This window comes from Ptychodera flava, chromosome 22 (assembly GCF_041260155.1).
Source record: "Ptychodera flava strain L36383 chromosome 22, AS_Pfla_20210202, whole genome shotgun sequence".
NCBI lineage: Eukaryota > Metazoa > Hemichordata > Enteropneusta > Ptychoderidae > Ptychodera > Ptychodera flava.
In genome coordinates, this window is record NC_091949.1 from 18,653,125 (window position 1) to 18,678,476 (window position 25,352).

A 25,352-nucleotide genomic window follows, 5' to 3' on the forward strand; every position below is an offset into this window, starting at 1 on the left:
TCCAATGGTCATGTGTTTTCATGTCACCAACCCTGGCAGTTTGCTGCGCCTGCAGTATCCTTGATGGAAAGTTTTATGTCTTTCAAAAATCACCACCCACAAACTTCAAATCATGTGACCGTGTATGATGTATGCAGACTCCAAGAGGTGGCAAATAATAATCTCAGCTTCATAATTAGTCTCGTGGGTTTTTTACCCAACACATTGATCAAGGATGACTCTTCTGTGTGTTCACAAAAGACGAGTTGCACACAACAAATAGCAGTGGTCGAATTAATAGAGTGGTCGAATTAATAAGGTTTTTACGGTATATACATCTTCTACATTCCCAGCAGTTCATAGCAGAAATTCTCGCAAATATGCTGTTAATATGTCGACAAAGTTCCAGTTTTTGATGAAAAAGCTTTATGTTGCAGCACTCTGTCATATCATATTTCAAAACGATGCAAACTCCATCTCAGCCTTATGCATACTCTGTCCAGATGTGTTCAACCAGTGTATCACGGAGACTGAAATCGTACAGAACTGTGTTGACAGATATGGTCAAAGGTATTGCAATGTCAAACCCAGGCTCCCTACTAGCATACCAAACTAAAATTTTGAATTTTAACAGTCGTAAACCAGCATTTTCATCGATTTCTCATTCTTTCCTTCAAAGTATTCAAATATTTTAAAATACTTGCAAAATGTTGCTTGAAGTTGAAAATACCAGCACGACTATTCAAACACATGCCTCCTTTTTGACAGACGAAGAAATAGCATGTTCTTGTTTATCTAGATCGATTTGGATCCAATGCAAGCAACTGTTTTCTATTCATCACGGCATTTCAATGCCATGTCTTTGCACTGACAATCTCAGGTCAGCCTTTTGGGTGGAAATAAACAATTTTCAATGGAAACCTTTGTGTTCCTGATGTCAAGGACGCCATGTTTTCGCCATCTAAACTTTTCCATAACAAAAGCTAAAACCCCTTGCTGAGATTCTGTAGAAGTAGTGCCTTTGATTTACAGAACTGGAATCTTAGGTTCTTGCGGCCCTGGTTAGATTAAAACATATCTAAAACAATTGCTATCATTGTACAATCATCGAAAGAATTTGAAGCAGAAACTTATTTCCATTACAAAGATGGTCCATAATTAGTAGGTCATTTCAAGGATAACTTTAGTAAAGTAACAGTAATGACGTAAGAGGACATGGCAGTTTGTCAGCTGAGCTACATTTACCAGAAATGTAAAAGTTGTCCAATTTTTTTAGTTGCAGATGCATAATCTCAACACAATGCGGGTGATGTTGATATAGTGCCCAGGGACTAAAGTTGACAAACTGGGGCTCAGACAAAAAGAGTCAAGGGTTTTAAAAAGTTTAACCTCCAAAGACTTGTTTTTGTTTGTTGTTTCATGTTTCCAAACATACCATCAAAAGGTTGCAATGAATCTTATTTGTGAAATGATAACTTCTGCATCATTATACAAATCCACATTTTCTTGTTAGGTCTGTCATCTTCAAATTCATGACATGTTTGACAGTATGGTATGAATAAGAACAGCCAGTTCACGTCACAAAGATAACATGTTACAATTTTTCTCTCAAATGTGCCCAAGAATTTTATCCTCCCAACTCTAACATAGTATATCAATCATTGCATCAATATTTGAACTTTAAATGGATCAAAATACAAACAATATAGGCTATAGATTTCAAGGGAGTGATGTGTTTCTAAGCAGACGAAAACCTAGCCTAAGAAAATCCAGGTTTATCACATTCTAACAATGAGGGCGCCATTCATAATTTGGTATGGCAGTCTATCTGACAACGAAAAGCATGGGGTGACATGCACCTACCTATGCTGAACAATACTTGGCCAAGACAGAGAATTATGTAAGTCATAGATAGATAAATTGTTTTAAGGTTACCGGGACTGTATACACAACTTATTTTGGGGAAACTTAGTGATTTGGCTTCATAAAGTTACATAATCTAAAAATCTTGTTAAATGCCGTGAATTGTATCCTTGGTGATACAAGTGCTGAGCCTAACTCTCTATCAGTAATTCTTTAATTTTATTTATTTATTTATTTGATTTGATTTTTTTTATTTGGATGTTTTCATATTTTTAAATGTAAATATTCAAACTCTATTCCCTATATTACAAAGTTAAAGACCTACCTTAAAGGGAGGGTGTTGTCGGAACTCAGCTCAAAGGTTGCCAGGGACCCCTACGACAGATGTAAACACTTTATCTAGGGTACGTTGGCGATTGATGAAAGTTAAAACATGTTTGTGATTGATGAATATCGTAAAATTTAAATGTTGAAGCTCTGTTGATGTATCTAGATATCACGCATGAAATACATTGCTTGTAAACAAGAGAGTCACACACGTGCAGTTCCGACGATACTCCCCCTTTAAATCTGTCTACACGATAGACATTTAGCTGTGTTGCAAAGAAAACAACAAAGGTTGGGTGCTTTTGTTTTCCATTGCAATATATAGTCATCTGTGTTTGTTCAGTTCATTTTGTCTTTGTTTATCTGTTCTTGTTTGCAATAAATAAATATAATTTTTTTTCTCTTTTTTTAAGTAAAAAGAATTCATATGAAAGGAGAAAGTTGCTCAAAACATGCTTGTAATCTGTGGATGTTTCTATAGGAATGACAAAGGTAGCTGGTTTCAAAACTCAACTCGGTGCCTAAAAATCAGTCACTGTCTCACCCTGCATGTATTACAAGAAGAAATCTGTAAAACAAACACACAACACAGAATTTCATTTGTATAAAAAATTTCTTGATATATATTTATTTCACCATTCTGAGTTGCATTTCATCATTGCTTTGATTTCTCGTCAGATCATCAAATTAATTACATGATAATTAAAAAAGTAGACAATGTCATGGACGTTGTTTCATTATAAAGTGAATAAAATAACACAAAGAAATCATAATGGCATGTCATACTGAGATTGTCCAAATGGAAAAAGTACCGTATTTGACTATTACAATGCTACGTCCAGCAAACTCAATTGAAATGTCATTGAAAATTTGGATTAATATCGTGATTATTGCTGTTAATACACACTTTACTATGGTTATTATATTCATGATGTATATATGATGGTACCAAGCACCCATGCAAACTCTAATATTTAGTCTTGAGAAACCTAAAGATACAAAACCTAAAGATACCTATGCATTAGTTCTCGTTCAAACAATTTTAGTTTGACCGTCTTAACTATGCAAGTATGTGAATTAAAAACGTTGTTTGTCTTGATGCCGTCTTGGAGCCACAAAAAGTCACAGAAACTTTTCAGATTCACTTCAACTTTTCAGATCCACATTTCCATGATTATTGATTCATTCAGTGTAGCTGAAATGAATCTTAAACTGCAGATATATATGTAAAGTAAGCATCATCCTCATCCTCATTCTCAGCTTCAAGGGTCAGGCAAAAATTATTCTCAGTATGATGCTACAGTGTCAGCTAAACTCATGTCTGTGTGTCTTGACTATTCCAGACTGTGTCCAATGGAATGATGACAAGTCATACATTTCAAAGAAGGGATAAAGCATAAAAATGTGCTCTATGTTTCACATTATTTAAATATTAATCAAAACACTGTAGCTCTTATCTTCTCAGACTGTTTACGACAATGTGGTTACAGTACGACATTCTTTGCCAAAGTTCAAATGCTGCATGTTTGTTGTTGTTACTTGAAGTCCAAAATACACCGAATATTCAGGTCACATATTACATTAATTCAAGTATACCTTCAATGAAATTTAGCCCCTTTGTATCCCGTTGAATGATGGCAATTTCAACCATTTTGCACTTTCGACATTATTCCTAACACATGAGTTGCAAGACACTAACAAACATCGTCCATGGACTGTGGATTGGAAACCACGCACTGCTAGGAAATGAGTTTTTGTAAGATATTCTACTAAGAAAAATTTACTTTAGAACCAATTTTACAATTCAAAAGGAAATTCTGAAAGTATCCATGTTTGGTTTAAAAGGTTTTTTGGGTTTTTGTTGTTGTTGTTGTTGTTGTTCTTTTTTTTTTTGGGGGGGGCGAATGTTACTATTTTATTCCCACTGGATCTAGTCACTTTGGCATTGTTTGGATCTGATGTTGAAGTTGATGTTAGGAGACGTCATTTTCAGTGTCAGCTGGAAAGATATTGCTAAGCTGAGGATGAAGATGATGCTAACTTTACGCTCACTCCATGGACACAAAAATCTGATTCTGATGCTGTTGTACAGACACACTGGATTCCTTTGCTTCCCAAGACAAAAATACATATATTTTCTGTGGTCAGTATTCTTGAAACTCTCCACAGAATGAAATATTTCAGTTCACAGAGATGATACCACCAGCATAAATATATAAGAATTATCATAATACCTCCCTTAACTGTACATGTCAGTAATATAAAAGTAGTTCATTCAATATTGAATACTGAACAAGATGACTGGCTTCCAATCACAACCTGTATGTAAATTAGTACTGTATCAATATGTTAATGTATGACTACCGGTGTATACAAGATCAATGCTGATTGGTTAATACTGCATAAATTGGAAAACCTACCCTGGCTAAGTACATCAGGTGATTATTTTTAACCAATCACTTTTTGATCAAACACAAATTAATAAAGTATGAATTTAGAAAACTACAGAAGTAGTACTACATTGTGAAATACGATATAATGTTATTCATATATGAGCCAAATAAACAATTACAGCCTTAACCTTTCCAACTCCAACTCCCTGTAAACATGCAGGTCCACACTCACCATTGATAAGAATGGGTTTGGGACAAACCATTGTGGTGGAAGGGGCTAAAACTGAATACAGTGAAACAAATGACAACCAATGGATGTAGCAAATAAATACATGACTGTGATATGCCTGGAGATTAGGCTTGTGTGAAAGACGTATCATGACAGCATAAACTGATATTGACTGATAAAAAATTACTAAACTTAGGCTTGTCTGGTAAGAGAAAGTCAATTTCATTGAATTAGAAACACATTTTTTCAACAATACGTACACTTGCAAAAGCAGAAAAAATAATAAAAATACAAAAGTCAAGAATAGCTCATGTTTGATAATTCATGAACCATGTTTTCACATTTTGACATTTCACATCTAAGGTCCATCTTTGTAGCAAAGCAATGCAGACCACACAGTATTTTCCAAGAAATATTAAAAGACAAAGGAGCTATATTACAGAGACAAAATGGGAAGTCCCTTTTGTCGTACAATGTCCTTCTTTAGGGTTAAAAATGACAGTTAAAGTGATTTAAAAACCCCAGTAACATTTCCACTGTCTTGTCAGAATCCTAGATAAGGTAGCACATACCTAAAACCTTTACAGTAGAGAAACAAATTTCCCAATATTTCCCGACACTAGAAATTCAAAATGGCTGCCATCCCTGTGTTAACTCTATGGAAAAAAATAAAATTGCTGATTTTTCACAAAATTAAGCCAGTGAAAACTTTATTTACACCATGAGCTTCAAAATGATCTCTTACAGGTAGTAGACCAGAAATGTATTCTGAATATTTGTCCCTAGGCACACTCTACCAGTGAAATGATACGGTATCACAGGGATCCTGTATACCATGCAGTCGGTCATATATTATGGTTGAACTATGAATCTACAAATAGAATAGAAAATATTGAAGTTTTACATATATCCTAAGATGGAGCAGGGAAATTCTGTCAAATTTACAATCTCTGATTTCACTTTGAAACTTAGTAAGGATAAAATAAAGTTACACAGCCAAATTAACCCTTTGAGCACTGTAATTTTTCTTAAAAAAATAACAGGGCAACATTTTACTAATTTTTATGAATTTTTCTATAATTTTGTCCATGATTTTGGACCAAATGGACATAAATTTTCATGGCCTACACTATTTAACCAAAATTTTGGGATAAGTTAGAAAAAAATTGTGTAGATCTGAAAGAAATTGTTGGTGGTATATTGTATAAAGGCAACAAAAATCGACTTCGGCACTCAAGGATTAATCCTAAATTTATTTTTTTTGACAAGACAGTGGGCAAAAATGAGTATGACAAAAACTTACAATAGCTGCAACTGTAAGTAAGTATTTATCTGAAATGTTCAACAGTTTGAAAATGGAAATTTTTCACCACATTATAACTCAAGTATTCCTCCTTAAATTGTCAGATTTAGACTACGATGCACTGATTTAACCAAAACAATTGAAAGACCATACATCTCAAATTATAAGAGGGTCGCATAACAAAATGCCCAAATCAGAGAAAACTGTCATAATATCAGACAATACGCTGTCGATGCAAAATTATGACTTAAAATGATAATAAATTTGAAACCCTTTCCCGAAGAATTTGAGTTTGCACTAGTCCAGATTATAAAGTTGGCACAGAAGTATAGTTTCTCTGTTCTTACATGTCTGATGACCTCTGATGACCTCATACCTAGTGGGTGAAAGGTCAGATGAAGTCATCTTTGCTACAGTCTTGGATACTTGGATGCATGGCTTTTCCAGTACATGGTAAGGGAAAAAAATTATCAAACTTTGAAAAATTAAAAGCGACTTTTAAGCTGCAAACAGTCTAAAAAAAATATGATGAACTCATTTTCTGATTTCAGTTTCTCTTTGTTAGTATTTGATTGCAAGATGTCATAATTTTTTTTTTAATCTTTTGTTGCAAAACTTTGTTTACATTATTTTACATGAAAAATTGACTACAATAATACAACATGTTTGACTGAACTGGAGAATGGGAACACTCTCAAAGTAAATAGAAGACTTCTGATGAATTAGAAATATCTTCACTGACACAGTTTGACAATCCATCCACCCTCTCCCCAACTTCTTCCCCTCCCCCCTCCCCTCGCCGCCATCCAAAAGGGTTGAATGATATTAATTGAAATCGTGCCGTAAAACAGAGACACAAACTGTCAATCCATACTGAGTAAAGCACAGGGCTGTGACAAAATTGTTCTGAAAATAAGCACATATTTCGCATACAAGTTTTGAGCAAGGCACAGCTAAACTTACTCTCCATATTTCAAACCATTGGGTTCTATGCGACTACTGTATAATCCAAGTATAATGAGTTTGGAAACCATAGAATGAAATCCTGGGAGAAATACTCTGCAACTCAAACACAAAATATAATGCAGCTCTGCAACAACTGGAAATATTAACTGGACACAAAATAAAACTTATTTGGAGGGTTCATCCATGGACAAATAAAAACTTTTACATTCTGTCAAATACTGATTTCACTATATATACAAAATATACAGAACAATCATCCCTCATTTTGCACTTTTCTACAGTTTTCACCTCAATCAAACTAAAATTTACCAAAATTGATAATATTTAAAAAACAAATATGAAGAAAACATAGATGCAATACTATAGCAAAACCAGGAGAACAGACATAGTTATAAAGAAAGACAAAGATTCACATTCAGAGAGATCAATCTATTAGATTTCGAATCAAAAAGTATAGAAGGGTGGGATGAATATATTAAGCACCAATGCAGCAACAACTCTTCAGTACATTCTGTGCAACAATCTCCGAGATTTTTTGAAAAAGGAATAACTTTTCCATGTTACTCTCGATGCCTCAATTGTCACATGATTTACAAATTACCATTCCTTATCACATTATGAATTATTATGTTTCCTATGTATCTTGTTATGAATATTCATGTTTTGTTATGAATATTCATGTTTTGTTCTGAATATTCATGTTTTTGTTATGAATATTCATGTTTTGTTCTGAATATTCATGTTTTTGTTATGAATATTCATAACAGTAGAAATATCATACAATGTAAAATAACATTCTTTATGGAATGATCAATGAGACTATAATTTGATGATTTTTCACCATCAGAATCATAAGCTGACAAGAAACTATCTATCACTCTTTTCAAAAATGATCTAGTTTTTAAGTAGTAATATATGAATATTTTAATATACACAAAGTTTTGTTTTTTGAAATAGCTTCCTCTAGGAATTTCATAGCAAATTTAAAAAGGACATCAATATGGATACAAATTACATACACACAAACTTACATCTTATAACTTTGTGACCATTGAGTGCAATTTTCTCAAAATCACTTGCCGAACTGCACTAAAGAGGGAACTTTGCCTTTTATATTATGCAAATAAGCATTTCCTAATTAACATAAATACTACTCAAGTTGACCTAACACTCACAATATTAACATAAATATTTTATTCCTAGTAAAAATAAACATTTTACCAGACAAAAGATACTGACAAAGAAGCTCATTTGAGTGGCTGACCAAGTGAAAATTCCAACTCTAATTAACTTAGTAGCTGACTTTACCAACATATTTCTCAATAAGACTATTAGCATAGTCTTCTTGCTGCTTAGTGAGGCTAACATTGCGGAACTTGTCCAGTAGAGCACTGCCTGTCTCTCCCACTTCAATCTGTGACAGGGAAACCGGTGGTAGAGGAATGGTTTCAAGCTCAGCGGGGGTTACGGAAGCATCGGATTTAAATGCCTGAGCATCTTCCATTTTTTCTGGTTTGGGAAGCTCATAATCTGAATAACTTGTCAAATTGGTTCTTTGACACTAGAGGGCTTGGTGGGTACATCTGAGGTTAGATAAGCCTCACTGAGTTTTGAATACTTTGAAATCTCAAATTTTGGGCTCTCATACTTTGAGCAGGTGTCATACACAGAACTGACTCTAGGTGATGCGTAAGGTAGTTCTGCATATTTTGTATCACCAGCCTTGGCGTCAAAAGTCAAATCTGCAAACTTGGAGTCTGCAGTTAAGCCTGATTCCCAAACTTTACCATTTGCAGGCTTTTTAGTATCATCGTCATTAAGATGAAGCGTTGGGACGGCAGGTTTGTACCCATTTCTTGCCTTGATTTGCGGCGAGTGTTGCAATTCGCTCAAACTCAAGGGTCCATTGCTAGATATCTCAGACCCCACGGCAGACATCTTACCTGGGGACTCCGTATTAATTTGAGTTTTTGGATAGTAAGAATATGAATCATATCCGTTAACTTCAAGAGAGCCGTTCACTTTGGATGGTGTAGAGGGACGGTACGATTTATGCGGTGATCTCGGAGGACGGTTGTTGTAACTTTGATCATTGGTGTCCCTTCTTCCTTTTCTTTCCGGTTCCTTCAAATCAGTTGTTTCACTTTTTCCGGTCACCGTATCATGTTTAAGAATGTAGTCAGAATATCCATTTGTCAACGGAGGTCCTTGCTCAGCAGGCAAATATCCGTATTTAATTTTTCCTGAAGGCTCTGTGCGTCGTGGTAAATTTTCACGAGGCGATTGTTCCATTGAATCATACTTTCTGGTCACTGTTTTCAGAGCAGTGGAAGATGGTTCTTGGCCGTAGGTGCTATATTTACTAGTACCGGCATTTCTCGGATTGGAGGTATGGCTTCTGGCTGGGGCCTGGGTAGCAGCAGATGTATAGGTTGTATTTGTTGTGGACCTTTTCAGGGAGGATGAGGTCGTAGCTGGGGTGTAAGTGGGTCTAGTGTATGTACTTGCTCGGGTATGGTTCGGTAAAGCCCCATATGTTGAACTTGTCTGCAATTTTGCAGATTTGTATGCTGAGCTGTTGTATGGTGATGAGTATGGCGTGAATGTCGATACCGGTGTGTAGGTTGAAGTAGAGTATGGTTGTAAAGTAGATGCAGTGGTCTTGGCGGGAGTCGCACCAAAAGTGTGGCTTCTCATGGGTGTGTACCCAGCTCTGTACTTTCTGCTAGCGGTTTCTGTCGTAGCGACATCACTACTCGTTGACGGCACAACCGTGGAAGCCGGAACCACCTTCTCCTGTCTTGACCTTGGAATTACAGTATTCGGAAGTTTACCATAGGTTGCAGTGGTGTAATCTTCAAGTTTACTGAAATCTGCATAATTTTCAGTGGGTGCCGGATCATCAGGCGTTGGCAGCCTGCCATAGACAACATTACGTAAGCTGAGGTAGCCTATTTCTGCGTACTCTGAGTCTGGTCTTTCTTCCTCCTTCAACCAAGTTTCAACTTCCCTTCGTTTGTTGCTGCGGTCAGTACGACTTCCTGAAAACTCATTGATAAAGTCCTCAGCCCGGAAGCTTCTCTCAGAGAGTCCATCAGACTCAATGTCATCAAATTCATCTTCCTTTCCATCTAATTTTAGATCTCCTGTCTGTCTGACCAGACCGTCTATCTCTGTTCCTCTAGGTGTCTCCCTCTTTCCTCTTCCTGGGGATGCTTTTGTTCTTCCGGGTGACTGTTTCACTTTCTTCCTGTCTCCGGAGCCATCTCTCCTGCTAGATGCTGCATCACTTGATCTTCCAGTGGAATAATCTCTCTGTTGCCTTGGCAATGACCCATGACCTCTGACATCATCTGAACTTCGGGTTGGCAGGGAAGTAGCGCCCAATTTCAAGGCTGGTTCTGTGGCAAAGTCAAGAGAACCATATCTTGGTTCCCTTGGTAGTGACCTGTGACCCCTAAATGGTTGTGTGCCTGGATTGGCTGGTGACAAACTTCTAGTTCTCAGGGAATGTGGTTCTGTTCTTCTTGGTTGCTGTGGATGAAGACTGCGACCTCTGAAGATGGACTCATTACTTCCCTTTGTATCCATGGAAACTGGTTCACCAAGAGTATGTCTTCTCACATGACTTGCTCTTCCTGCTGGTTCCTGTCTCTCCAAACTACCATACTGAGTTCCTGGTAATTCATCAACATGGCCTCTTCCACTCACCTCTGGATCAAGTCTGCTTGATAGAGTTGCCATGGGAACTGGATCACTCACATAATCATGTTTCTTCTCTGAGAGAAACTTCTCACTGCCATCAATTTCTAATCTGGGTATAATGGCTACATTATCTTCAGGAAGAGTAAATTGTTTATCTCCATCATCTGGTTGCCTAGATACCGTCTCTATGGGATGCAGACCACCGCTGTCTCCACTTCTCGTGTACTTGTCTCGGTATGAGGATGAGGAGTCCAGGATTGATTTAGTGACTCTGTAATTTCTAAGTTCTTGCTTCAAAATTTCTCTATCCTCCTCCGCCAGCTGCAATTTTTCCTTCAAGATGGCAACCTCTCTTTGTAATTTACGAGGTGACGAATCTGATTTGAAGAGCGCCCTCAACTCCTCCAATTCGCTGGTAAGTTTACTGTTCTTCTCTTCAGCTTCCATCAGCGCGCCTTGGAGATGTTCAAGTTTGCTCTTTATAGATTCCATTTCCACTTTGGTAGCCTCCGCTGCCATTTTCAGTAATTTGTTCTCCTGTTCCATTTTCTGACTCTCTTCTTTCGTAGTTTTTAAATCGTCGAACGTTTGATTCAGCTTGGCTGTCATGTCGGTGTTCGTTGAGTCCAGTTTACTGCGCAACACCTCGCCTTCGTATTTCGCACTGGCGAGATGTTGCTTCAGCTCTCGCACGTCTGTAGTGTCTGGAAGCCCCTCGATGTGTGGAATTTCATTCTCGATGTCTCCGTTTGGCGTTCCCTGTGAGTGTTTCAGTGGACTTGACTGTCTCGGGAAGCTCTCATCCAGCCCTGGACTCTGCCCGTCATGCACTTCTTTTAACCGCTCTTTGAATTTCAGAGCAAAATTTTCAGATTTGACATTATCCAGTTCTCTCTGTAGCTTTTCAGCGACTCTGTGTAGATGTTCAACGCTTTTCTTCTCGTGGGAAGACTCATTCTTCGCACTGGCCGCCTCACGAAACAGCCTCCTGTTTTCTGATCGGAGCATCTCCAACTCTTGAACCAGCTTACTGATAACTTTTTCTTCCTGGGAAGCTCTGCCGGGCTTTGAGCTCTCTTCCAGCCGGAACTGCAAACTCCGTTCCCGTTTCCGCGATTCTGCTAGTTCGTCTCGTAGCTCGTTACATTCCTGACCAATGGCTTCAAGAACGTCCAGCAGTTCGTCACCACTTCCGGTAGAGGTTCTCCTGATCAGTGCTGGAGACACTCTTTCCTGGCTCCCAAATTTCTTCCTCTTCTCCTTTTGCTGATGCGTCTCTGGTGTTATGATTTCACAATCTCCAACACCCAACAGCGTTTCTACCAATTTCTTTCTAGCTTCATTCAACCCTGAAACCAAAAACATACCCAATCAGTGAATAGTTCAAAACAAATTCAAATTTTTTTCCACATCACTGGGATATCAATTTGAACAGTAAACACTTAAAACATTAGCAGTACTGTTGAAATCAAGCATGCTCCATTTCCTTGTACAAAAGAAGATACCTTCTCATCAATTTCACACGCAATCAACTCAATAGTTTTCTCTTTGAAAATTTTCCATTGCGAGGTACATGTATCACCATCGGTATATCTCAAGGAAACTTCAAGAAATTCTCAAACTGACTTGAGAAGTTTATAAATCGTAGAAGTTTGAGGGTACACTGTACACAACTTGGTTTCTTACAAAGCAATGGAATGAGCCGAAGACTAAGAGAACAAAAACTATTCAAAGAAAAAGCAATGGTTTCAGACAGATTTCTTTATAGTCAGCAAACCTTTCTGGTAAAAGATTTTAGAGTAAAGGATTGGTATGAAATTAACTGAAGAAGACAAATTATTAAACACAACTGCTCTTTTGAAAATAAGCTGAGAATCATAAAATGTAGGAAAGCAGTATAAAGAGACAGGGAGCTCAGGGGAAAAAATTGCCACTGTGACCTTTGACCTGGTTTATCAGGGTTTTCAAGCTTCTCTATGGAAATGCACACCATTATTAAACCCAAAGTACAACATCACACATGACATTGGACCTCTTATCGATCGTACAAGAGTCAAAAGTCTTTCAAAAACTTAAACGTATGACCCTATTCACAGCACCAATTTGAACAACCACTCCTGATCAAATTTCAAATGACAACAACAACTACACATACAGGCTGCGCTTTCTTCCATTCAAAAAAGCCAATTGTGACCTACAGGGTCATTGAACAAATACTCAATATGACAAATAGGCATATCAAACACAGTATTGACCTCACAGGTCAATAAGACTAAATATTGACTTGGAAAGGAGGTCACAAAATTAGCATACTGACCTCTACAATACTGTTAATAATGAATGAAAATAATGAATACCTTTATCATTAATCCTAAAAATTTTAAATTTTTCAGCTGTACTGACCCCTCAGAGAATATCGATGACTTTTTATTTGAAGAGTAAGTACAGTGTTTCCTTTGCTATTTTAATCAAAATGTGGAATTTATTTCACCATGCTATGAGAAGAAATCAAATTTGTGAAAGTGATTATCCACAGATAGGAACACTTTAAAACTTTCACTGACGCTATTATGCAACATGACAAAATGTTGTCACAGTCAAAGAAAAGACAAACAGACACTTTACCTCCTCCCATCATGAGTTATGGCATCTCAGCTATAAAAACTCACATCTATATTTACTGGGCTTGTTGAGAGATCTGTATTCTAGACACAATAGTGTATTGTGCTTTGGTAGCAACTGTATTGACGGAGGGAACACAGACAACAGAAAGGCGTTCTGCTTCATGGGTCTTTTGTTCCGTCATTGTTGCATGAAGGCCCTATGTTTGCCACCCCTGAGGTGGGGACACAGGGGCTAGGATTTTATTAAACAGATTAAATACTAGGACACATCAACTCTAGCGCTTCAGTCACAATTTTCAAGTCTCCAATCAACTTTGAGAGGCAAATTTCATGACCTCTTTACTTTCTAATGTTTGTAATTTTTCTCTGTACAACAGATTATGATTCAGAAAGTTTACATTAACTCGCCAAATTACACATGAAGTTTGCTGAGTTTGGATATGAAGAGTTAAATACCTGTAGTAATGGCTTTTGGGAAGGCTCTCATGAATGGAAAGCAAACATGAGTAGGTTTACAACTTTTGACCATGCTATGGATATCTCACATAGTTCACCTAGTTACACACAGAAAAGGGAGAAGACCGCTCAATGGGCTGCAATATTTGACAACCAGATTTATGTGCGCACAATCTATGTGTAGTTGTCCCCAAGGCAGACACTGTCAATATGCTGACATGATACAGTTATAAGCTGAATTTTCATTTCCCATCAAATTCTTGCTTTTTTCACATCCCAGCCTTTAGGACGGCTAAAATGAGAGATTCTTTACAAATAATCAGTTTTCAGTAGCTGGTTTAACTATCTTATGAAAGGCTTAACCTTGGAAACAGGGTGAGAATGAATAAAAGTATGATACAAGAAAAGATTCTTACCTTCGTCAGGGGAATTTGCTTCGATGTCGTTTTCAGGAATTCCCGGTGTACTGTGTCTGGGAGGTTCACTGTCTAACGCAGATGAGTCGATAGCATCACCTTCCAAAGCCGACGATTCCAGAGGCTCACCTTCCAAAGCCGACGATTCTAGCTCTGTATCCGAATCTTGAATAGTGTTCTCACTGATCGAAGTCACACTGGTGACACTTGTGTTTCCGTTCTCCCCTGTCTAAATTTTAAAAAATAAATTTTTCTTAAAAATCTTTTTATGCACACAATTCTTTTTCCAAAACGAGCATGCACAGAACTTAATAGTTTGCCAACTCTCTGAAGAACATAATAAGTCTGCCTCAATTGCTAGAGTGTATATGATAGACTCCAAGCACTCCAAAATCTGTTGAATGCAGGCACATTTGTGTCTGCTCCTTCAGTGCACAGTGACAATTATAAGAAAACGGGGGCCAAACGGTGTGTAGTTAAGCAACAATGAGAACAAACTCAATATGTGGACATATTGGCATCATGCCAAGTTCAGACCAAATGGGTAAATTCTCTTGGACATTCTGAATTGGAGAGTCAAATAAAAATCTCTTTTAGCTTGAAATCATTATATTGATTTTGAATAAACTGTTATGGACTATTGTGTACAACTTGACACAAAAGGGTATTTTGGTACGAGAGGGTTTACCAAGTTCATTTTCAAGTACAGGTACTCATTTTTAATCTTTTTTAATGTCAACATGAGAAGCTTCATTCTTTAGAAATCTGAACTTGAACTTCTCTACACCATTAACTTTTTTATGGGAAAATTATAGATCACAGCTGCAATGTCAAAGAATTGACAACTTCCTTTTATGAGATGAAAATATCCATCAACACCCCTTTTCCAGACAATGGTTCAGACCACTTTCTGAAAGAACTATACAGAAAGGTGTCTGCAAATGTAACTATCAGGGTGATGAAGCATTGGTTTAGATGGTTTAGAGGTGTATCAGTGTCACACTTACTGTATCTTGCAGTTCTAAGCCTTCGTTCTTGATATCATCCAAAGATCTGAGGTAGTCTTGAAGTGTCTGACACAAAAAAGTATCAATTATAACTATAAGTGAAGAAACCATGGCTTTTTTCTTGAAATTTCCTATTTCAATTGAAAAAATTTGAATATCACTCCTTCCCGTTGCCTGATTTTTACTTTTCGAACTTTCAACATCAGAAAATTATTGGTGGGGATTTTGTCAAACGTGGTATGAATATGGTGATGAAGGAACGATATGTAATAGTAATGAGGTATTTTATGATATTTAGCAGATCTGCACGAAGTAGTCGGTGCAACAAGCAGACTCGAGTGCTTTTTACATCTATGCAGACAAGTTTATTGGCTTTACGGCTTATTGCTGCTACAACTTGAGACTGACAGTATTGTGATATTTACAGTCACACTGATGGAAATGTTTGTTTAGCCTGAATAATTTATTTCCTTTTCACTCTGCCTGTGAATAAATTTGATGAAAATATTTCAGAAAAGAAGTCCAAAAGCTTGAATACATGTACATCATTTTCTTTTTGGACAGGCTAATGAGCTGTGTCGGACAAAACGGTAAATGGACCGTGCCGCTGATGCGAGGCATTTACAAACATGCTGTGTAAGCATATATTGTGTTGCATTGGGTGCTGAAAGGTAGCAAATTACACACAGTTGTCACAATGTAGCAATCCCGCTGGGTCACAGAGAATGTTTTACAGAATCGATATGGTCTTAAATTTGGCACCATGCCAAACACTTATCATGGATATCCCTTGCCTAGATATAGGGCAAACTTTGTTGCTCCGTTCTTCAAAGAAACAAAGTGTTAAACAAACAGCCACTGAAATACAATGCTACTGGTAAAAGGTCTCTACACCAATAGATGGAAATTTTACAAAAGTATCAATAATTTAGAGTTTTAATTGCTGATTAGAATAATTATCAAAAATATCCAATCAGAAAATATGACAGCATGATTGGTAAGCAGGTTTCAACCAATCAAGAGAGGTCTTTCTGCATGCGGATATGTGAGTCACTTACTTTGATAGCAGCCTCTGAGATAGCAAGCTGCTCTAAGACAAGCTGCAGTGTAGTGCTGCCACACACTTGTAGGTATGATGGGTTAGTATATCCGAAGACTGAAGTCTGGAATTTAGTGATTTAATGATTGAATCATGTGATTGGCATTTGAGAGTTTGCTGAGACAAGGAAAGGTGAGAGAGGTCACCTAGGGTTAGTCTGTTGCTAGGGAGATCAGAAGAGTTGGAATTCAACAATAGCTTAGGAACAATAAGCTCTTCCAAGCTGTCATCATTACCCCCACAGCTATTTAAAATTTCTCACTCCCTCCATAGACTTCTAAGCTTCAGAAACAGAGAGAGAAAATGGGTGTTTTTTGTCAATATTCGTTTCTTTTTTTCTGTAAATATTTTTCACGAGTTTTGTTTTTGTGAAGGCATGAAATGATTTCTGTGAACAGAATGATTTCAGAGAAATGATTACGTAGGGTATTTTGATTGCATGATGGCTTTTGCATAAACAGGAATTTTGGAAAAATAGTATGGACGGAGCTTGGATTATTTCAGCTTTGCATGGCTAAGGAAGATGTATTTTGCAAGTTCAAAGGTTATCAGCAGCTGGTGACTTTGGAATGATTTTGACTTTGATACACGTATGATGCACCTTGGTACCTTTGGTATCCATCGCTCTTTGAAAATGAAGTATCCCTTTAAAAATGGTGATCCAATCAAATGAAAATGAATCAACTCTGGGATTGCATGTTGGCAAATGAGAATGTAATGATGAGAGACCACACAAAGCTGACAAGAACTTGAAATTATAGTCAACACTGTACAGAAATTCAATGTTATTAATAGACATCTTACAAAAGCTCAACAACATCCCAGTATGCTGTGGAATTCTGATTTGTACAGCAATTTTTTCCCTCACATAATTACCAAATGTCATCAATTTTTCAAAAAATCAACAAAGCCATAGCCTGAGCCAGAACTGCACAAAACTGGATTCATGCTGGGTCATACTGCTATTCAACACTGTCCTGGGGGTACTAAATTTATATAGGACCAAGGGCACTCTTAAAACAAATAGACTACTACTTCAAATCTTCATCATAGACAGAGACCTGGGTCATGGGTCATGCACCATATCAGCAACAGATTTATATCTTACTACGGAATTTAAACTGCATACCTTTGTTGATTTGGTTTCGTTTGTCTGACCATCTTTCACATTTTCAGCAATTTTCTCAGTCTTCTCTTCTTTTGCTTCTTCTTCATCTTCAACTTCATCCTCTGATGTGAAGGGCACTGTACTTTGTGTTCTGTTGCTAAGCGGCATGACTTGGGTAGTCTGGGAAATTTATGCACAACAAAAGTTAAGCAACAAAAAAATACAAATTGAAGTTTATCAATTCTGTGGCCATAATAATTATGATAATTTTTCTAAGTAATTATGTCATATGATGACACCACACTTAATATTGAAGATTTCCAGGCTGACATTAGATTCTACTCGGTGGCTTTGCATGGTGATACAAGCTTTCTAGCTCAGTTGGGACATTTCCCAATGTAGAATTCAACAGAGATCATGGAACATAGCCAGGTACAAATGACAGATTGTTTACAATATCAGCTGATGTGAATTTTATAATATACATGTGGTGTGTAACGCTCAATAGGTACTCAAATCAGATATTAAACCTAGTATCGCAGTTACAGCATGGAGGAAGTCCATGATTCATATAGTGTCGACAATGTGTTCATATCCATGTGTAAAGCATGGACGTTGTTGCCATAGTTTTTCTGGGAAAAACTACGCTGAAATTTGATAGATGTTCTGCTGAGTTCATAAGCACACACAATGTTGAACTTTGTCATGGAACATGTTGATATTTTAACTTTAAATCTTTATTTAAATTCACTCATATTGGGTACCAGTTTTTTTAGGTCATTATTATTGCCATGTTTAAGTGAAGAAGTTTAAATTTCATTACAAAAAGTAGAAATATTTATTTTTGGTGGAACGTAAAATATGACCAAAATTCATGATTTTACAACATCATGAGTAAGTTGTCACTACAAATAACTCTGTCACAAATGTATGTACCATTATATGGAAAACGTAATTATAGACATTGACAAAACGACAATGGACAAATATTTGTATATACCAGGTAGTGCCATATATTATGAAGACACTGTGTTTCAATTGTGAGATTTGCATAACAATGTATTATGGGTACAAAGTACATGGGGGTCAACTTGGGTCGATGGGTCTAAATGTAAACCAGGACTTCATTTTTTTTCCAAAAAAAAATGCTGTCCTATGTTGTGACATGCAAACTGTATAAATCTATCATGAATTATGACGACATATGTGAGAATGCAATATTTATAGACTGTGCAGGGTGGTTGATGCTGTATAGGTACTCTGTTGAAATAGGATACAGCCATGCCTGGAGACAAGTTATTACTTTTTAATATGTTCAAAGTACATTCAGATCTAATTTAACTGAACGAGATTGTGATATTCGTTGTGTGGGATTCCCGTGACATCATGTGACCAAACTAGATGGCAGGTGGACAACACAGATAACAATGAATAGAACATTATCTTACTGGGGATCAGGGAAGTACATGAAGAATATAGTTTGATTGACTGATCAATTAATTGATTAATTATTAATTAACTGATTGATTGATTGATACACATACCTTACGTTTCAAGAGAGCCAGGTACAATAGCAATGCATGATCGTCTGAATTTCCGCTGATAACATCAGCTGGACTGCAATTAATTGTTCAAAAAGAAAGCGTAACATGAAGATACAAGAATCAAAGAAATTCAAATCCTGATCAGTTAAACTGATTAATACAGTTATTCACTTTGTTGGTAAGCTTTCGATGTGTGAAAAGGATCATGGCATAAAACAGAATCTATCATAAGACATTACTTTACTTGAACAGTGAAATAAAACAGAGGTTTTTTGATCAGTCCGGGTCAGCTCCAAAATTGGAGACTCATTATGATAATGTATTCCGGCATTCAGCCAATCATCGACCAGATTACATCATTAATAAAGTACAGGTCACGCTGGGTCACAAATTACCCACCAAGTGTGATCGGCAGTTTTGGGCCGCTTATTAAGCCCCTGTCTTGTGAATTTCGACGAATTTCGAAAGTCAACATAATCCACGTGTTCTGTAGAAGGTCATGTCCAACAAGGAGTCCGATTAGTGAACAAATATTCGAAATATTGACGATTCATTTCTACCCCAGTTTATCGATTTCGCTCAAGTACCGAGAATCATTTTGTGGATGTTCGTCATCTCTATTAGAAATACTGTTATAAAGGTTATTTGTGTAGGTACGCGTATAACATTTTGCAAGAAAGAAGAGCAATGTCAGAGCTTTAAAACGATACCTGTTTTGTAGTTGTCAAACGCAGACTAAAAATGGTACGCGATTTTGAAAATGTGTTGACAGAGTGGCCACACAACTGTTCCCCATACGGTAGAATTTGTATCGCTGCCATCTCCGATACAAATGGGGTATTCTTAACGATCTGTGTAGGTACACGATTTATATTTCGCAGGACTTCAAGCCAGAGTCTAGGAATCACAGCGATATATTGGGTTTGGTTGTCTTCGCCAGAATAAAACTGGTACGCGATTTTGAAATTGTGTTTTGACAGAGAGGCCCCCGGGAGTGGCCACACAACTGTTCGACATTATGACAGAATACGGCGCGGGAGTTCGACACAGTATGGCGTACGTAACGAAGGACGCATGTGGAGGTTGCCAGGAAATACAGTTTTTACTGATGGCGCGCTGGCCGCTGATTGGCTAATGAGAGGGGAAAATATTATGGTATAGCGTCTCCAATTTCGGAGCTGACCCGGACTGTTGATAGCTTCAGAGAAATATTTTGCAAACACTTACAGATTATGGTGATCTCCTATTACAGATTGATTAAAATATAAGATTAGTTGACAGGTTTGGACAAATTTACTACACCACATTTAAAGAACTTAAAATTCGTTACAGGTGCACTTGTGAAAATAAATCAACACCTTTAAAATCTTACCTTAAAAATGACTTTTTAATTCCAAGTTTGTCTTCAGCTTCAATCAAGGCATTTGTTAAATTCATAACATATTTATCCTGCAAAGTCAGCAAAAGTAAGTTGTAAATCTCAAGTGACCTCTTTTTGCGAAACATACAGGCATGGCAATTCTCTGTGTTTACAGAATGTAAAATATACCGGTCGAAAGATACCATCATTTTTTACAAAATTCTGCCACCATGGTGTTATTGATGTAAACATCACCACATTGAATACATTTTTTGAAATTTTTGAAATAACAAGATCATGAAATAGTATCTTCTTTGTAGAAAATGATGGCTGGAAAGACTATGTAACATTTATTCCATAGAAAACTTAAATACACCGTCTATCTTTTGCTTCAACACCACAAACAGTAATTTAACCAGATTACACATGGAAGCAGCTTTGCAACCAGCATTTATGTAGCCATGCTCAAACAATATTCCATTATGAGAAATAATGACTAAATAGACAGACAAATAGAATTTTGAAATAAGTAGTTGTAAGAACAAACTGTGTAGTGGAAAACACCCATGGTTATTCAATTGAATGAGAAGTTTGTGATGTTATCACTGACAAACATGAAAACATCTAAATCGGAAATATTACATCTACATTGTTGTTGGATTGCATCAATCATTCGTAGTGATGCTTTTTTTCACACGAAACAAATTCCTTCAAGAAGGACCACGTTAGTAAGAATAGCCACAACTTATTCAAATACTGCTACTTGCAATCAAAGTGTACCTGAACTCTCTTACCCATTGGTTCTGACCCAGTCACTGACAATCCTTAATACTGAATTCTCACAAATTGTCAGTGTCACCGAGTAAGAATAACAGCATGACCATATGATGAAGTTTCTGTTTTGACTATTCATGTAAAAATGATAAGGATGTTTTCAAATCACGCTGTGAAGGGAGCAACATTTGGATCTTATTTCAATTGTTTTCATAGTCCATAATTTTCATTGAAGAAATAAACACCCTATAACCATACAGAGACTATAATCAGACAGAGAAATGTCATATGGTTCACTTTCACAAATATAATTCAGCAAACATATTGAAATGATATTTCATTTTCTCTGACAATTTACCACTTTTTGTGATTTTGTGTTCATCTCGTCTTGTCTTGTATTACCAGACTAACTCTATTCGCCAACTGCCCTTCACAACTTTAATGCCTTTATGAAATTTTCGGCATGTCAAAGCAATGTTCTAAAGGGGAAAAAGAAACGATCACCTACCGCATTGTTTTCATAGAATTCAAATGGACAGCATTTGTAGATTAAACTTGAGAGATAGTTGTTGTCAGAAAAGCTGTGAAAGGAGAATAAAAGGTCAATGTCAGGTCTTGTTGATCCATGGGACTACCTGTACATGCATTGCAAAAAGCCTTTCCCATTTGTTTGGTGAAGATGAAACATTCACCTTCAGAATTTATGTAGGAGTGATTACTGATGGCAATTCTTCATACATCAACAAGCATCTTCTTTCTCTTGAACATTAGCATTTTTGCATGCATGACAGAATCAACCATACAACACCAAAGCTCAATCGGTTTATCATGACATATGACAAAACACTGTGCCATTTAAATCTACAGTCCCAGGTATAAACTACATTTGTACTGGTGAAGCAACCACTTTAAATTGTAAATTAAGAGTGCACAAGAAAAATTGCAATGGTACCTTTTCATACTTAAATAATGGTAATTTTCACACTCTTTATAAAACACTACCTCCAAACAATGACACCTTCACATGGTAATCACAACCCTTCAAAATTCATTTTCGGCCTTTAATCTTAAAGTTTCATTTTATAATCTTCATGATGTTATGGTTATGAATTGCTAAACTCAATGTCCACTTCATAAATTATGAATCTTCATGGGTAAGGGAATATTTTTTTCAAATAAAATACACCATATGCTTCAACTGGATGAAATACTTTTTTCTCCACTGTAGTGCTGACAGTGCAACGTCATCTTGGGTCAATGACCCAAGATGACGGCCAACACTGACACCACAGATGCAATGTGTTCAAATCTCGTCAAATTCAATGTTTTGATCGACAACTCACTTGACAGTAAGTGTCTTGTTAGCATCAAACGAAGCATCGGTTAATTCTTCAGAACACCACTCTAGCAAGTACTTCTTTCCGGTCCACACAGTCCTCTGATACGCTGACCTCTCTGAAACAAAAGCAAAAATGAATTTTTACACACATCTGGTAATATTCATTAACTACAAAATTAACCACAGACATACGGAGGCCATAAATATACTTTTTCTAGAGCAACGTATTCTAAAAATCATTTTGAATTCACAAGGTAATTACCAAACTGAATTCTTAAAAGACGTCATCAACGGTAAGTAAAATCATAATCAAATTCCTTCAACAAGTTTGTATACTATTCAAAGTCTCATTAGATTCAAACTGAACAACAATATGTGCATGACTGCATACTAAACTAAAACGAACAGGTATAACAAAGTGAGAAATAGTGATAAGAAACAACCTTCAAAATTTTCATTGAATCTTTTAATTTCACAATTTGATCCACATGAAAATGAAAATTGTGAAAAATGTAACCAAAAACGAACAAAATGGCAGACTATTATCAAATCAAGGGGAGGGGGTGTGGGGTAGACTCAAACTGAGAAAAAAATCAGGAAAAACACAGCGTTTTATACTAACCTTGTGAGTGTATTGTGAAATGTAAAATCAGTGCCCACATTACATCCAAAATTCCTTTGAGTTCCCCATCAACGATGGCTAGCAACAAAAGGAACAAAAGCAAATCACAAAAACAGCTGTAGATATTATCCCGTACCAACACATCCTCATCATCACAATGTCAGAACACTCTTCCAACCAGCTCATGAAAATAGTTTAATTAAAATCTGGTGAAAATATTTTGACATCCAACACTTTTCAAATTCACCATCCATTAACTGAGTAAAATTAAACAACAAGGATTTCAAAAATTTTAAGTTATTTAAAAATTGTCAAAATATGTGTGCAATGTCGAAATTCATTTTGGTAATGTATGTATGTTTGGGTACAGTAAAGGCATCAGGTTGTAAAACACTGTTGTTCTCCCATTATTACTCATTTTGTGATAAAATTCAGAGGTAATGAGTTACTTCATCAGCAGAAGTCAAAGTGTAGTGTCTGCTTGTTTGACAAAGTCACTGAATGATTTGCCATGTGCTCTGTAAACTGCAAACACATTTTTCAGTTTGTTCAGAGTATGTTGGATTTACTGTGAGCCAGTTTATGCAAATATTTTGATATGCTGATTAAGTCTTTTGTATGCATCAACAGCTGGCCATCTCGGTTAAAGGGCAAAGTGTCATATTATGTCTGCCCTGAATGTGTAAACTTGTACAAAGGGTATTATGGGTATTATTTGAACACTGTGGTCATTCTGCACTTGAATATAGAGGGCAGTGGTTCACTTTTCCTGAGCACTATCATATTGATACAAGACACCAATATTTATATCTAGCACTTATTGTGTTATGCTTTGATTTGTTTAAATATCTTTCTTTATATTTCAGGTCAATCATTTTGATACCCACGGGTGGTAACAGCTCTGCTGACTTCTATCGCAAAGCGGAACCCGACATCGGGAAGGATTATAAAACGATGAGGATTTTATCATATTTGAATGGCTACAGAGAAGTTAACATGAAATCTTTGCCCTTATAGATTTCTTGAAACTGGTCAGCCATACTTCATATAAGATGATCATCCAATTAGTTTGCAGTGATTGGTTGAAAAAAATTGACGTCATTAATTTGAATAAAAAACACAAAGACTTCTGGGTATTTCACTTTGTGTTTTAGATTTCAATATGTAGTATGGCTATCAAAACTGTTTGAAATTATTCATGTACGACCACTGTTGATACAATCGCTAATAAAGTACATATGTTGGCAGATACAATTGTTCAGGATAACACATAAAGTTGTTCTGAGAACACCAACCTTTTGCGTTTGTTTTCAGTTCTACTCCCTTCTGTAAGAGATGATCCAGGACAGCTTGTACAGTAACTGTTGCATCCTGATTGGCCGGGTCCTGTTACAAAACATAAAATCTTAAGGTAGCATGCACCTCAAGGAAAGACATTCACACTCTCAACTTTTTACAATTATTTTCTGGTCTTCCCCTTGTCAGGGTTCATTTTGACGCTCTTGTAGTAAGTGAGGATTTTACTGTCCTACCTTTGTGATAAAAATCAAAATTTACTTTTTTTTGCATTTTTAGTACAGATGAACTCCCATTAAAATTGATGTAAAGACTATAATTCTAAAGCACTGAGAGAAGAAGAAGTTCTAATTCACACTGTATGGGCTTATTAACCTGGTCACCCCTAATTCCCTGTAAACAGGTCCACAATCACCATTGATAACAATGGGTTCGGGCCAAACCATGGTAGTGAAAGGGTGAAAAGAAGTAATGGTATGCTTACCAGGATCTGATCTCGCAGTGAACTGCCATTCAACAGATCCAGCAACTTACAGAAGACTTTGCCATCACGTAATTGGTGGAACCCATCGATGATGTCACCGTCCTCATGCAGTATGCTATTGGCCCAGCCAAGGTACATCTGCAAACAAAAAAAAAATTGAATGAGTTCAATGATATTAATTAATCTCCAGTGCAGGCATTTGTATTCTTTAGTAACATGTTTGTGTGTGTTGTTTGAATTATTAATAGGAATGATGAATGAGTTAGCATTTCAGCAAAAGTCTGTCTTGGCAACAATTTTTTATGAACCAAAAGCAAAAAGTTATGCTCTTGAAGTTGGGTACAAAATATTTATTTGTTCTTCTTCCCTTACTTCATCATTAAATATTTGTAAAATAACATTCTAAACATGACTTTAGGCTTATATGAATATCGAGTTTTATTGATCACAACTGTCAC

The 25,352-nt window shown here is 36.5% G+C and overlaps 1 protein-coding gene across 4 annotated transcripts in view; it reads right to left on the reverse strand.

Annotated features, from left to right (window-relative positions):
- Positions 1–2,763: 2,763 nt before the first annotated feature.
- LOC139122880 (uncharacterized) overlaps positions 2,764–25,352 on the reverse strand; it is a 28,589-nt gene continuing 6,000 nt past the window's right edge. For 3 of the 4 annotated variants that reach the window (XM_070688706.1, XM_070688708.1, XM_070688707.1), the window contains 12 exons: positions 24,895–25,032; positions 24,410–24,500; positions 23,115–23,192; positions 22,497–22,608; positions 21,662–21,734; positions 20,392–20,468; positions 19,020–19,092; positions 17,497–17,655; positions 16,327–16,431; positions 15,269–15,334; positions 14,262–14,490; positions 2,764–12,114 (listed from right to left, as the gene is read on the reverse strand). In XM_070688706.1, the coding sequence (XP_070544807.1) occupies positions 8,603–12,114; positions 14,262–14,490; positions 15,269–15,334; positions 16,327–16,431; positions 17,497–17,655; positions 19,020–19,092; positions 20,392–20,468; positions 21,662–21,734; positions 22,497–22,608; positions 23,115–23,192; positions 24,410–24,500; positions 24,895–25,032 (4,713 nt within the window). In that variant the 3' untranslated portion in view covers positions 2,764–8,602. The remainder of the gene's footprint in view (positions 12,115–14,261; positions 14,491–15,268; positions 15,335–16,326; positions 16,432–17,496; positions 17,656–19,019; positions 19,093–20,391; positions 20,469–21,661; positions 21,735–22,496; positions 22,609–23,114; positions 23,193–24,409; positions 24,501–24,894; positions 25,033–25,352) is intronic. The other variant, XM_070688709.1, reaches the window with a different exon arrangement.